The 15501-nt window shown below is 40.1% G+C and overlaps 1 protein-coding gene across 1 annotated transcript in view; it reads right to left on the reverse strand.

Annotated features, from left to right (window-relative positions):
* The window catches only part of TMA16 (translation machinery associated 16 homolog), a 79027-nt gene that overhangs the window by 12815 nt on the left and 50711 nt on the right, over window positions 1–15501 (reverse strand). Inside the window, exon 5 of the mRNA XM_075849665.1 lies at window positions 14973–15121. Within this exon, the coding sequence (XP_075705780.1) occupies window positions 14973–15121 (149 nt within the window). The remainder of the gene's footprint in view (window positions 1–14972; window positions 15122–15501) is intronic.

Genomic DNA, 15501 nt, shown 5'->3' on the forward strand with positions numbered 1-15501 from the left:
AAAAGGGAAGGCAAAAATGTCTACATATAGGAGCTAATATTTTTTGTTCTAGGAAATTATCTAAGCCTTTTTTGAACCCATCTACTGTCCCTGCTGTGACCAGCTCCTGCGGTGACTATTCCATAGATTCACAGTTCTTACAGTAAAGAAGGCTTGTCGCCTCTGCAGGTTGAACCTTTTTTTCTCCGTCTGGGAGAAGGCAGACAGAGGGAGTGCCCCCTTGTTTTTTGAGGGGGTTTTACATGGAACAGGATTTCACCCTATTTTTTTTATGTGCCATTCATATATTTATATAAGTTAATCATGTCCCGCCTTAGTCGTCTTTTTTCAAGGCTAAATAGGTTTCGTTCTTTTAATCTTCCCTCATAACTTAGATTCTCCATGCCCCTTATTAGCTTCATTGCTCTTCTTTGTATTTTTCTAACTCCAGGGCATCCTTTCTACGAACTGGAGCCCAGAACTGAACTGCACATTCTAGATGAGGCCTCACTAATGCTTTGTAAAGTGGTAATAGGACATCCCTGTCCCGCGAGTCCATGCCTCTTTTAATACACGACAAGATCTTGCTGGCATTTGAAGCAGCTGATTGACATTGCATGCTATTATTTAGTTTATGATTTACAAGTACACCCAGATCCTTCTCAACTAGTGACTCCCCCAGTGTAGCTCCCCCTAGGACATATGATGCATGCAGATTGTTGGTACCCAGAAGCATAACTTTACATTTATCTACATTAAACTTCATTTGCAAAGTGGATGCCAAAACACTTACCGTATTTTTCGGACTATAAGACGCACCTGACCATAAAAAGTACCCAGGTTTTAGACAACAGAAAATAGGGAAAAAATGATTTATTCTGTTTCACCACATCCTGAGAGGCAAAAAAAAATTTTCGATTTTTTTTTTCATCGATTGAGCGGTGAGGGCTTACTTTTTGCAGGACAAGCTGTAGTTTTATTGGCACCATTTTTTGGTACATACGATTTTTCTGATCACTTATTTTTATTTCATATTTTAAGCACTACAGTGACCAAAAAACTATTGATGTTTTCAATTTTTAAACTCACTGTGCGAGTTAAATAATGGTATATTGTAATAGATCGGACTTTTACGGACACAGCGATACCAAATTATTTTATTTTTTACATTGTGCTTGGCGAAAAATGGGAAAAGTTATTTTTTTTTAACTTTTAATATATATTTTTTTTACACTCCTGAAAATGTACCCAACACTTTTTTTTTTTTTTTTTTTACACATTTTATTAGTTCCCCTAGGGGACTTGAACCAGCGGCCACTTGGACATGTCATAAGTGTCCTTCATAGAAAAACCTCTATAAATGCCGCGGTCGCTATGGACCACGGCATTTAACTAGTGAAAGGGGTTTGCCATAAAACAGATTTATCCCTTATCCACAGGATAGGAGCTACGTATGAGATCTCTGGGGGTCCCTAGAGCCCTTTTTGAAAATAGGCACCACATTTGCCCTGCGCCAGTCCCTTGGCACTATACCAGTCACTAGAGAATCTCTAAATATTATCAAGAGGGGGACGGAAATAACTGAACTAAGCTCTTTAACAACTCTAGGGTGTAACCCATCTTGTCCCGGGGCCTTGTGAACGTTTATTTTATTTAATTTCGCTTGGACCATCTCTACATTCATCCAATTCATTATATCAAATGATATATTAACAGCACTGGCACCAGCTATATCAGCTGCTCTTTCTTCTGTTGTATATACAGAGCTGAAGAACCCGTTTAGTAACTCTGCCTTCTCTTGATCCCCTGTGACCAACTCCCCATTACCACTATCTAGGGGACCTACATGTCCAGACCTTGGCTTTTTTGCATTTATATAATTGAATACATTTTTGGGAGGTGTTTTACTATCCTTGGCCACCTGCCTTTCATTTTGTATTTTTGCTGATTTTATTACCTTTTTACAGATTTTTATTAAGCTCTTTATAATTTATAAAGGCTACAGCTACACCCTCAGATTTGTATTTTTTAAAATGCCCTTTTATTGTCATGTATTGCCCCGTTTATAGAGGGTGTAAGCCATGTAGGGTTTAATTTTAGTAGTTTATACTTGTTACCTATAGGAATAAATTTTGGACTATAATTACCCAAAATTGATTTTAAGATCTCCCATTTATCATTTGTACCATTATTTGACATTAGTTCTTCCCAGTCTATATCCTGAATTGCAGCTCTAATCCTGGTGAAATCGGCCTTCTTAAAATTAAGTGGTTTTGCCCTCCAAGCCTGTGTTAGTTTTTTACAGTATAGGTAAAATATAACTATATTGTGATCACGGTTACCGAGGTTCTCACGAATATTGACATTCCCAACAAGCTCTGCATTATTAGAAATGACCAGATCCAACAGAGCTTCACCTCTAGTCGGGTCTTCCACAAACTGGCACATAAAATTTTCCTGCAGCAGGTTGAGGAAATTTCTCCCCTTCGCAGTTGAAGACGAACCATGACACCAATTAATATCCCGGTAATTAAAATCTCCCATTATCACAACAGTACCCGCCTGTGCAGCCCGCTCCATCTGTTTATATAGCTGACCTTCCATCTCCTCAGTTATATTGGGGGGGTCTATAGATTACATATATTTTCAGTGTTTACCTCCCTTTGTGATTCCACCAACAAGGTTTCAACCTCCACACAATCTTCACCCACTATTGTCTCTTTCACACTCGCCTTCATATCGCTTCTCACATACAGACATACACCACCGCCTTTCCTATTTGTCCTGTCTTTCCGAAACGATGTAAATCCCTGTAGATTTACAGCCCAGTCATGTGAAGAGTCCAGCCATGTTTCAGCAACACCAACTATATCTGAATGTTACTCCAGTACCAAGGTCTCCAGCTCCCCCATTTTGCTTGCTAGACTTCTGGCATTTGTGAATATACACTTTAACTTGCCTTTAATTTTTTCACTTTCAGTATCAGAAATGTGATTATTTGACATTATTTGGGCATTTTTGTTTTCATTGTAACAAAAGGATCTCCTTATCCTGTTGTCTAGTCCTCTCCCGACAGTCTGTTACTCCCCCCACCAATATAGTCTGAACCCCTCTCTAACCTACCCACCCCTTTTACTATATTGACCTTCAGCTATGCATTTAACTCCCTGAGCTTCTGCTGTCTTTCCTGTGATGCGCATGGCACAGGCAGTATTCCAGAGAATACAACCTTGGAGGTACTTCCCTTCAGCTTGTAGCCTAGTTCTTTAAAATTATTCTTAAGGCTTCTCCACCTACCATTTATTCTGTCATTGGTTCCCACATGGACCACGACAGCTGGGTCATCACCAGCCCCTCCCAGTAATTTATCCACCCGTAGCACCACATGCCGAACCCTGGCACTAGGGAGACAGGATTCTGTTGAGGCGGTCTTGGCCACAAATTATTCTATCCGTCTTTCTGATTATAGAATGTGGATAGAATAATTATATATATATATATATATATATACACACACATACATACACACACAAATAGAAACCACAGCACTCTATAGCAAATTCCACTATAGCAACAGGTGCACAGCAGGTAATCCTGATCCAAGGACTATGTATTCTATCGAAAAGAAATCCTGCAGCACTCCCATATTTGCAAAAAGAATGTGTTTTGCTCAATCAATGCAGAGATGCAACGTTTCTGTCCAGCCTTAGGACTTGCTTGAGAAAAGTCCTAATGCTGGACAGAAACGTCGCATCTCTGCATGAATTGAATAAATCACATTCCTTTTGCAAATATTGGTGTGCTGCAGGATTTCTTTTCGATACAATATATATATATATATATATATATATATATATATATATATACATACATACAGGGTGGGCCATTTATATGGATACACCTAAATAAAATGGGAATGGTTCGTGATATTAACTTCCTGTTTGTGGCACATTAGTATATGGGAGGAGGGAAACTTTTCAAGCTGGGTGTTGAACATGGCGGCCATTTTGAAGTCGGCCATTTTGTATCCAACTTTAGTTTTTCAATGGGAAGAGGGTCATGTGACACAAACTTATCGAGAATTTCACAAGAAAAACAATGGTGTGCTTGGTTTTAACATTACTTTATTCTGTCATGAGTTATTTACAAGCTTCTCTTTGTTTACAGCCATTGACATGTCGCAGAGGTTAACACGTGAGGAGCGGATAGAAATTGTGTTGATGTCTGGTGAACGCAGTACCCGGGTCATTGCAGCAGATTTCAATGCAAGACACCCTACGAGACCACCCATCTCCCATGCTACAGTTTGCAAACTGCTTGCCAATTTTCGTGAAACTGGTTCAGTGCTGGATTTGCCCAAATGTGGACGCATGAAAACGGTCACTAATGAAGAAACATCAGTGGCTGTCCTAGCTTCATTCAGCAAGAGCCCACAGCGTAGCACTCGCCGCATGTCACTGGAGAGTGGCATCAGTCGAACATCCCTTCGGCGGATATTAGCTACTCACAAATGGCACCCTTACAAACTCCAGCTGCTGCCGCATCTCAACGAGGATGACCCAGATCAGCGCACTAAATTTTCAGAATGGGCAAAACAAAAATTGGAACAGGACCCTCAGTTTACACAGAACATTTTGTTCAGTGATGAGGCAAACTTTTATGTGAATGGTGAAGTTAACAAACAAAACCACAGCTATTGGTCTGAACTAACCCACATTGGATAGATCCCTCCAAGACTGTAGGAACACAAAAATTGATGGTATGGTGTGGTATATGGGGTACAAAGGTAGTGGGGCCATTCTTCATCAATGGAAACGATGATGATGTGTTTCCCTCTTTATGCACTGAAGCTGGCACGTTCCCTGAGTTTTTCCAGCAAGATGGTGCACCACCACATTATGGGTGTCAGGTCCGAGCATTCCTAGATGAACAGTTTCCTGGAAAGTGGATTGGTCATCGTGGGCCAGTTGAATGGCCCCCTAGGTCTCCCGATCTGACCCCCTTAGACTTTTATCTTTGGGGTAATCTGAAGGCAATTGTCTATGCTGTGAAGATACGAGATGTGCAGCAACTGAAACTACGGATACTGGAAGCCTGTGCTAGCATTTCTTCTGCGGTGTTGCTATCAGTGTGTGAAGAGTGGGAGAAGAGGGTTGCATTGACAATCCAACACAATGGGCAGCACTTTGAACACATTTTATAAGTGGTCAGAAACTTGTAAATAACTCATGAAAGACTAAAGTAACGTTAAAACCAAGCACACCATTGTTTTTCTTGTGAAATTCTCGATAAGTTTGATGTGTCACATGACCCTCTTCCCATTGAAAAAACTAAAGTTGGATACAAAATGGCCGACTTCAAAATGGCCGCCATGGTCAACACCCAGCTTGAAAAGTTTCCCCCCTCCCATATACTAATGTGCAACAAACAGGAAGTTAATATCACCAACCATTCCCATTTTATTTAGGTGTATCCATATAAATGGGCCACCCTGTATATGTGTATATATATATATATATATATATATATATATATATATATATATATATATATATATTTTAAGGGAATTAGGTAGCGGGACAGTCGTCTCCTGGCGTAGATGGGCACTCGGTATCAAACACGCCAGTAAATTCCAGTCCGCACAGCAAAGATGTGGTACTACTGGCCTCAGCCAGTTTTATTTACAGGTTGTACATGAATAAAAAACAAAACTAATAAAAGAAAACTCTATGCCTGTCCGGCACTAACTATACAATCAGGTATCCTAACGAACACAGTGCAGGCCTAATGCCTGGCACCATAAACCATGCAGACCATACAACCTGTCATGAATGCAGTCGGTTTGCTCTCACAAGCTCCTCTCCCAAGGCTGAGAGAGAGTGTGACTGAACTGCAGCCTTTTTAAAGGGCTATCACACCTGACCCCTGATTAATAGCTAGACAGCCCAAGACCAGGACTGTGTGGATGGAGTGGGGACCCTCCCGTCTCTCCCCAATCCAACAACCAGGCCCTTTTCCAGGTTTTAGATAAAACCAATTTAATCCCCTGATTGTCTTCAGATAGCAGAATATATATATATATATATATATATATATATATATATATATATATATATATATAGGTTTAACTGGTCCTGGAATACTGACTTACTAATCACAAGGGCAAAGCAATTGCCTGTGCAAACAAGTGCAGGTCAATGTTTAATGCCCTTGCTAAAGTTTGACAGGAGAAGTCAACTATGATTTGCCAAGCACACAACCATAGCCTTTTGTGTCAAAAACAGGTGAATGGCTTAATGGTAGCTGAGCAAACTATGACAACAATAGATGTTCTTCCAAACATTCATAAGAACACGTCCAATCCACCTGGACGACCCATTGTGTCACGGTCCAACAATATTATGGAACCCCTGTGTAAGTATGTGGACCACTTTCTTGAACTTCCTATTTCGGACACGGGGGTTGAAATTGGAAAAAATCCTGGGCCAGAAAGAGGTGAAGTGGCTTGCCAAACTGGGAACTTTGTGCCCACTTGACCTTAATAAATAACAGTTATGTGCCTTTTTTGTAATTTTGAATATTGACTATTTTTTGATCTGGCGTCTGCCATAATTTTATTTAATCTATTTTAGTTTGTCTTTCTACTTCCCTACCTTTCTCCTTTCCTACGTTTTTCGTTTCATTATATACGTGTATTTGTTTTTATAGTGTAAGCATCTGTCTAGACTATTTCCTCTGGCTACTCCCAGCGTCCGGTTCCGGCCTATACCCCACCATACATCTGCGTTTGTTTGATGGTTCTTAACCCAATCTATTATGTACTCTACGTATTAGTGTCATATAGGTTTTTTGGACCTATACATTCATTCTTTATGTATCTTTGATCGCATCTGGATGTTCCTTATATATGCAGCCCTGTGTCAAGGCCCCCCTTATTGTAAATGTGGAAACTATTTGATGCACTAGTCCCTTTCTACAATGTTCTATACTGTTTTTAAGAGTCCTAGTTTTTGGTACATATAATTCTTAAATACACTGCCAATGGGTTCGCCCTTTCCCTTATCATTTTCCTTAACCCCTCCCCCCTATACCAAACCCCCCCTATCTCACCCCTTTTTTCCCTCCCTCCCATTTCCCATGTCTTTACGGCATTTATTAATATTATGGCACTTATTTATTTATATATTTATCATCATTATGTGTATTAATATTTCTGACACACAATTTACATATCTATATATTTCTGGGGTATAATAACTCTCTATTATAAATCACTTATTGGTATATACGCCAGGCACGAAGTATATATATATATATACATATATATATATATATATATATATATGTCCTATTGCACTTTATCACGTTTGCGGTGTTGTGCTCACATTTTATCTTTATTATTTATTTATATATACTGCCTTATACATGTGACTTGGTATTGTTAACCCCTTAATGACCGCCGATTAGCCTTTTCACGGCGGTCATTAATGGGCTTTATTCTACAGCGCCGCTATTCCACGGCGCTGCATTAGAATAAAGTAAACAGAGCAGGGAGCCGTGAAATCTCCCTGCTCTCAGCTGCTAGAGGCAGCTGAGAGCTGGGGGCGTCCCTGCTCTGCCGGGTGAAATCGATATTCGTATCGATCTCACCCGTTTAACCCCTCAGATGCGGTGCACAATAGCGTGCACCGCATCTGAGTGGTTTTGGAGAGAGGGAGGGAGCTCCCTCTCTCTCCCACCGACACCCGGCGATAAGATTAGCGAGCGTCTGTTTCTGCGATGGCAGCCGGGGGCCTAATAAACCCCAGGTCTGCCTGTAATGAATGCCTGCTAGGTCATGCCGGAGGCATGACCTTGCAGATGCCTGTCCGATTTAAACGGACAGGCAGTAATACACTGCAATACAGAAGTATTGCAGTGTATTATAAATGCGATCGGATGATCGCATATGAAAGTCCCCTAGTAGGACAAGTAAAAAAAAAAAAGTTGAATAAAGTTAATTAAAAAAAATGTGAAAAAAAAAAATGAAAAACCCACTTTTTCCCCTTACAAACTTCTTTATTATTAAAAAAACACAATAAAGCAAAAAGGTTACGCATATTTGGTATCGCCACGTCCGTAACGACCCCGACTATAAAGCTGTTACATTATTTAACCCACACGGTGAACACTGTAAAAAATAAAATAAAAAACAATGGAAAAATTGCTGTTTTCTGTTAATCCTGACTTAAAAAAAATGTGATAAAAAGTGATCAAAAAGTCGCATCTACTCTCAAATGGTACCAATAAAAACTACAAGTCGTCCCGCAAAAAACAAGCCCTCATACAACTGCATCGGCGGAACAATAAAATAGTTATAGCTCTTCGAATGTGACGATGGAAAAACTTAAAAAATGGCTTGGTCATTAGGGCCCAGAATGCAAGCAGGGGGAAGGGGTTAAAGGGGTTCTCTGAGATTAAATGACTGTGTTCATGCTTGTAATTTATAAGTGTAAATACATTTGTAATATACTTACGTTTCCAGATCCTGCTGTGGGGAACTTGACGGGTGACGTCACTCTGTGCACTGGCTCTGGCCGCTTTGTTGATCTTGAATTATTTTCCGGGTAAACGACACGTCACTTGTGACGTGCCGTGTATGGGCTTGTTCTGTTGTAACGCACATGCGCGGCCCCTGCTGGTATCTCGAGAACAGCAGGGACAGCGAGAACAGCAGTGACAGCGCATGCGCGTTACGGGCTGTGAAGCAGAACAAGCCGATATATACCACGTCACAAGTGACGTGTCGTATACCCGGCAAAGAATTCAAGATCAACAAAGCGGCCAGAGCCAGTGCAGAGAGTGACGTCACCAGTCAAGTTCCCCACGGCAGGATCTGGAAACGGGGCCACTTTGGAAAATGTAAGTATATTACAAATGTATTTACATTTATAAATTACAAGCATTAACACAAAGTCATTTAATCTCGGACAATTCCTTTAATAATTATTAAGGATTCATAACACTACTCACTGCCCAGTTTGATTTTGCGATCACATGTTGTTAATATTAATTAATTTTACCCACTGGGGTTCACTAGTACATTAATTCTCTTCATTTTGCTTGGGATGTTATTTATGAATCAGTAGCCTGGTTGCTCACGTGACTGGAACCTAGCCTGGAGGGTCACAACTGCAGTTGTTCTTTTCGGTTGCGTGGTAACGTCACACGCCGCCTTGCTTCGGCACAACGGATGTCACGTCACCGGCGACTGCTTCCTTAGTCTGTGATTGAACGCGGACGCCACGCATCGGTCTCCGGACCTCCTTGGATCAATTACGAGCTGCCTTACTGGCTATCTGCCCTAACGACACTGTTGGGGTTACGTCAGACGTCACCCCCTCTTCCTATGTGGTACGTCTGCTCAGATGGTGGGCGCCATTGCACCCATGTGTTGTACATCTTGCTTCAGCTATTAGGCAGGTTTATGATGGTGCACAAACGTATGGGGATAATTAGGGAAAGGGGAAGTATTCAAGGAGTTGGACAAGTCTGAGACGCCACCCTATGACGAAGCCTCGGTGAAACGTCCGTCAGGTCTGCGATGGTGCCCTGGGTCTGGTACTTTCTGGCGTGGATACTTGGTCGTTACACATTGTGTATGTATCTTGTACTTGTTTTTTTTTTTTGTATGTACTAATGGAGGTTTATTGAGCCTTATGGATACACTGGTAGAATATTAAAAAAAAAAAAAAAATTGATTATTACCACTAGCTAGTTTATACTGCTTATCCCCAGGTCAGCTATACTTTTATATTATTATATATGCGCCATATGTAAAGGACCTTGACACGGTCTGTATACTCAGGTTATCCACCGTGTAGTTTCTTTCTCATTTTGTTTTGTGAAGGTTTTGTGCTTATTTTATCCATTTATGTATGTTTTATTTATGATGAAATAAAGATTTGTTTTATATATTTGCAAATACGGTCATGTTCTTTCTGTTTAGGTTTTGATTGAGGTGTCCTACACTGACCAATCATCGTTATGGGGTTTTTGTTAGGTTTGCTTCCTTTTCTACAATGCGTATATAAAAGCTATAGAAGAAGAAAAAAATAATACAATACATGAATAATAAACTAATAAAGAAAATATTGTGCGGAAATAGTAGACACTATCCACTATCCGTACAACCCTCTCTGTCCAGTGAGCAAAATTAGAAAAAAAAACAGAACGTGTTTTTTAATAAAAGAGCATTATCCAGTAAAAAACAGGTTAAAAGATTTGATCATTTTCCTCAAGAAGTGACTCTGGTATGTTTTTCTCTCAAGAGACTGATCTGAGATTATATTTACAACGTTCCTGAAGATTTATTTATAAAAATTGGCTTAGACTTCGGAAATTATTATTACTTACATTTAAAATTACAAGATCATCCCTAACATTTTCAGCGAGCTGCTTGGTATCTTACATTTGCTTAAAATAAAAAAAAAACTTTGAGACAACGTAATTTGCAAAAAAAAAAGAAGAAAATAAATACTCAAACTATCACTCTTCAATGTCTGAAATGTTTGCAGTTATATACACACATGCACACATACACCACAGCCTGTCAGCCACTGCGGAGAGGGGTGGTGGGGAGCGAGCTCCCCTCATCAATACAGCGGACGCACATATGAGCCCGGTGTATTCTTTCATTGTTCCAATTACTCAACCGGTAAAAAACATTGCGTGCCGTTTTTGGATAACATGAGTATGGACCTGTAGCTGTAAACTTGCACAGATCTAAGGCCAGCTTCACATTACATTATTGGAGTGGGGGTATCAGTTGGGGCTATTTAGGCGACGTATCCCACTGTTTGCCCATTCTTATATTAACCACTTTCTGACCAGAGGCTTTACCCCCCTTCCTGACCAGTCCCATTTTCAAGTTTTAGCCATGTGCCAATTTCAAAGCGAATTGTTCTTCTATTACTCTTCCAACCCGCATGTATTTGGTCTTGTTTTTTTCAGAACATGTTGGGCTTCCAAATTTTGTAAAAAAATAAATAAATAAAAATAAATAAATAATACATATATTTTACTTTTTAAAAAATGTAAAAGGAAAAAAGGGAACATTTTCTAACAGCTGGTACATGCCACTGGGTAAACGCATCTGAAACCTGGCAACTTCTGCAATATTAAATGTGTGCGTATTTCTTACACGTTGGGCGCAATGCGGAGCTTACAATGAAGGGTGCGCAAACTTGCTTTTGGAGAGCAAATTTTCCAAAGCTGGTTTGCTGACACCATACGACAATTACAGATGTTGTGAAGTACTAAAACACTGTGAACACCCCCAAAATTACTCTTTTTAGGACATTAGATCCCTCAAGGTATTCGTTTAGTGACATAGAAAAGATTTTAGCCCTCTATTTTTTTTCCAGACAATTCATTGACTTTGATGGAAAAAATTAAAACTGGCATTTTTTTTCCAAATATGTGAATTCAGATGACCTTTTCTGAAATCTGGGGCATGCCACTGGGTAAACATACCAGAATACATATTTGTCAACTTCTGCCTGCTTCAACGATACCAAATGCATTTTTACACGCGGGGCACAAGGTGTCCGGGACAATAGAAATTAATGGGTCCGTACTTTGCTCCCCAATTACGTTACGTAATTGTGGATAAAAATTACGGCCGTGTTCATGGGGCCTAAGGCCCCATATGCACACGGCCATGCCCGTAATCACGGCCCACGATTGCGGGCATGGCCAGCCGTGTGTTAGTACGGGAGCACGGCCTGTAAAATACAAAAGAATGGACATGTTCCATAATTTTCGCAAACATTTCTACATCCGGACACCTTCACGGGGAGAGAGAGAAAAAAAAATGAAAGAGAGGAAAAAAAGAGAAAAAGAGAAAGAGAGATAGAGAAAGATTGTCACAATGGTCACATGCCCAGAGACCACGCTGATTGGTCTCTGGGCAGAGCTCCGTGATGTCAGCTGTCTGGAGACAGCTGAATAACGGAGCTAAATCCCGCAACAGAGCAGAGAAAAGTATAACTGCAGGACGTTCTAGAACGGCCCTGCAGAGTTAATTGCGGACCGCCCAGACGTTTATGATGCATGAAGTGTAGGTGCAGTGTATAAAACATGGAGGGATAATACGTAAATCATGACGCACAACCTATATAGCCTGGTAGCAGCCTATTTGTAACGCCATGATAATACATAGAGCGGGCTGCCCTGCTTGCTATTCCAGACCGAATACATATACATATACACATGCCAATATACTGAATTGGCAGAATGTAGATATGGTCCAAGCTAAATAAAATAAATGTACACAAGGCCCCGGGACCAGATGGGTTACACGCTAGAGTTGTTAAAGAGCTTAGTTCAGTTATTTCTGTCCCCCTTTTCATAATATTCAGAGATTCTCTAGTGACTGGTATAGTGCCACAGAAAAAAAATGGGACATATAATAAGATTAAAAACACAAAAAAAGGCCATACTCACAAATTGGGCAGGAATAATCCCAACAGGACGCAGCCAGGTCAAAAATGCTGCTGAAGGAAAGTGCTCAGGTGTGTTAAATAATAATAGCCACTCCCACTAGCCTTGAGGAGGGTGGTGTGTGGTGCATGGGCTAAGTAGTAAAAAAGAAATAAAATGTGTATAATGTGCAAGGAGTAATAATATGTGTAAAATATAGGGGGCAGTACTGAAAGGGTCAGGAATGTGAGTGATGCATGAAGCGTAGGTGCAGTGTGTAAAACATGGAGGGATAATGCGTAAATCATGAGGCACAGCCTATATAGCCTGGCAGCAGCCTATTTGTAACGCCATGATAATACATAGAGCGGGCTGCCCTGCTTGCTATGCCAGACCGAATACATATACAAATATACTGAATTGGCAGAATGTAGATATGGTCCAAGCTAAATAAAATAAATGTACACAAGGCCCCGGGACCAGATGGGTTACACCCTAGAGTTCTTAAAGAGCTTAGTTCAGTTATTTCTGTCCCCCTTTTCATAATATTCAGAGATTCTCTAGTGACTGGTATAAGTGCCAAGGGACTGGCGCATGGTAAATGTGGTGCCTATTCCGCTGGGTAATTATAGACCAGTTCGCTTAACATCAATCCTGAGAAAAATGTTTGAGGGACTATTCAGGGACTATATACAGGAGTATGTGACAAAACATAATATTATAAGTGACAGCCAACACGGTTTTACCAAGGACAGAAGTTGTCAAACCAAGCTGATTTGTTTTTATGAAGAGGTGCGTAGAAGCCAAGACAGAGGGGCCGCTGTGGATGTAGTGTTTTTGGACTTTGCAAAGGCATTTGACACTGTCCCTCATCGACATCTAATGGGTAAATTAAGGACTATAGGTTTAGAAAGTATAGTTTGTAATTGGATTGAGAATTCAGAGAGTTGTGGTCAATGATTCCTACTCTGAATGGTCCCGGGTTATAAGTGGTGTACCCCAGGGTTCAGTGCTGGGACCACTATTATTCAACTTATTTATTCATGATATAGAGGATGGGATTAATAGTACTATTTCTATTTTTGCAGATGACACCAAGCTATGTAATATAGTTCAGTTTATGAAAGATGTTCGTGAATTGCAAGCGGATTTGAACACACTAAGTGTTTGGGCATCCACTTGGCAAATGAGGTTTAATGTAAATAAATATAAAGTTATGCACCTGGGTACCAACAACCTGCAGGCATCATATGTCCTAGGGGGAGCTACACTGGGGGAGTCACTTGTTGAGAAGGATCTGGGTGTACTTGTAGATCATAAACTAAATAACAGCATGAAATGTCAATCAGCTGCTTCTAAGGCCAAGAAAGATATTGTCGTGTATTAAAAGAGGCATGGACTCGCGGGACAGGGATGTAATATTACCACTTTACAAAGCATTAGTGAGGCCTCATCTAGAATATGCAGTCCAGTTTTGGGCTCCAGTTCATAGAAAAGATGCCGTGGAGTTGGAAAAAATACAAAGAAGAGCAACGAAGCTAATAAGGGGCATGGAGAATCTAAGTTATGAGGAAAGATTAAAGAATTAAACCTATTTAGCCTTGAAAAAAGACGACTAAGGGGGGACATGATTAATTTATATAAATATATTAATGGCACATACAAGAAAATGTGGTGAAATCCTGTTCCTTGTAAAACCCCCTCAAAAAACAAGGGGGCACTCCCTCCGTCTGGAGAAAAAAAGGTTCAACCTGCAGAGGCGACAAGCCTTCTTTACTGTGAGAACTGTGAATCTATGGAATAGTCACCGCAGGAGCTGGTCACAGTAGCTACAGTAGATGGCTTTAAAAAAGGCTTAGATAATTTCCTAGAACTAAAAATTATCAGCTCCTATGTCAATATGTAGAAATGTTGTTTCATCCCTTTCCTTTTCTCATCCCTTAGTTGAACTTGATGGATATGTGTCTTTTTTCAACTGTACTATGTAACTACATAAAAAAATTAAAAAAAACAAGGCGTTTTTTTTTCCACATTTTTAGTGATTTGTCTGCTCATAATAAAAATTCAAAACATGGAATAAATTAAACTAATCTAGAAAATGAAAGCCTCATAAGTCTTGTACATAACTAAGTAAAAATAGTTGTGATATTCAAAGCGGTTCCAAAGATATTAGAGCATATCATAAAAGGAACATTTGACCTGGACACAGGGGCGTCAATGAGCCTTGGTCATGAAAGGGTTAAGCAGTTACCATCTAAACAATTCACTAACATTCATATTTTTGCTAGCGATCAGACCAAAAATGGTGTGTAATATATTCTGGGATGTGCAGTAAAGAAATGAAACCTGAATTTCCTGTTGCAGTTCCTAAGTCTTCTGAAGCTCTTGATGGTTTTGTGGGATAGAACAGAAAACATTTCTAAACAGCATGTGTTCAAGCTTGAACCATAAGCAATACAACTCTGTAGTAACACATAATGGATCTATCAAAGAATGAAAAAAAAAAAAATTATCAAATGAATAAATATTACCCATCCCATATCCATCGTACAGTCTTCTTTCACGCTCTATGGTCTGTTTAATGACAGTCTCCCGGGAGCCATGCTGTCTCGCTTGTCTACCTCGGATGCTGTTATGCAATTCAATTTGCTCCAGCTCAGTATCGAACCTATGTAAATAGCTGAAAATGCAGGGAAAATTACAAAGATGATGACCATAATATCGGTTATCTAAATACTACTGACAATTTTAGATTTAAAAAAAAAAAGGGGTCCTGGTCTATTTTTGGCACAGCAGAATCATAACAAACGTCACAAGGACCATGTAACTCATGCTGCTTGTGTTTTAATGCATGTTTTTATTTGGAGCATATGAAAGTTTACCGTTGTGCTGTGTACAGAAGACGCCCAGGAAGACCATTCATCATCAGCTTGGCAGTCGCAGAAAAATGTGTGGTTGGTCCAGACTAAACTTATACTCTGTGTTATGCCTTGTGCAGGGCCTGAGTGGGCAATGCATGACACAAGGGGCTTTCACTCTGTGTCATGCACCGTCCCCTCA

The sequence above is a fragment of the Rhinoderma darwinii genome, chromosome 1, assembly GCF_050947455.1.
Source record: "Rhinoderma darwinii isolate aRhiDar2 chromosome 1, aRhiDar2.hap1, whole genome shotgun sequence".
Lineage (NCBI taxonomy): Eukaryota > Metazoa > Chordata > Amphibia > Anura > Rhinodermatidae > Rhinoderma > Rhinoderma darwinii.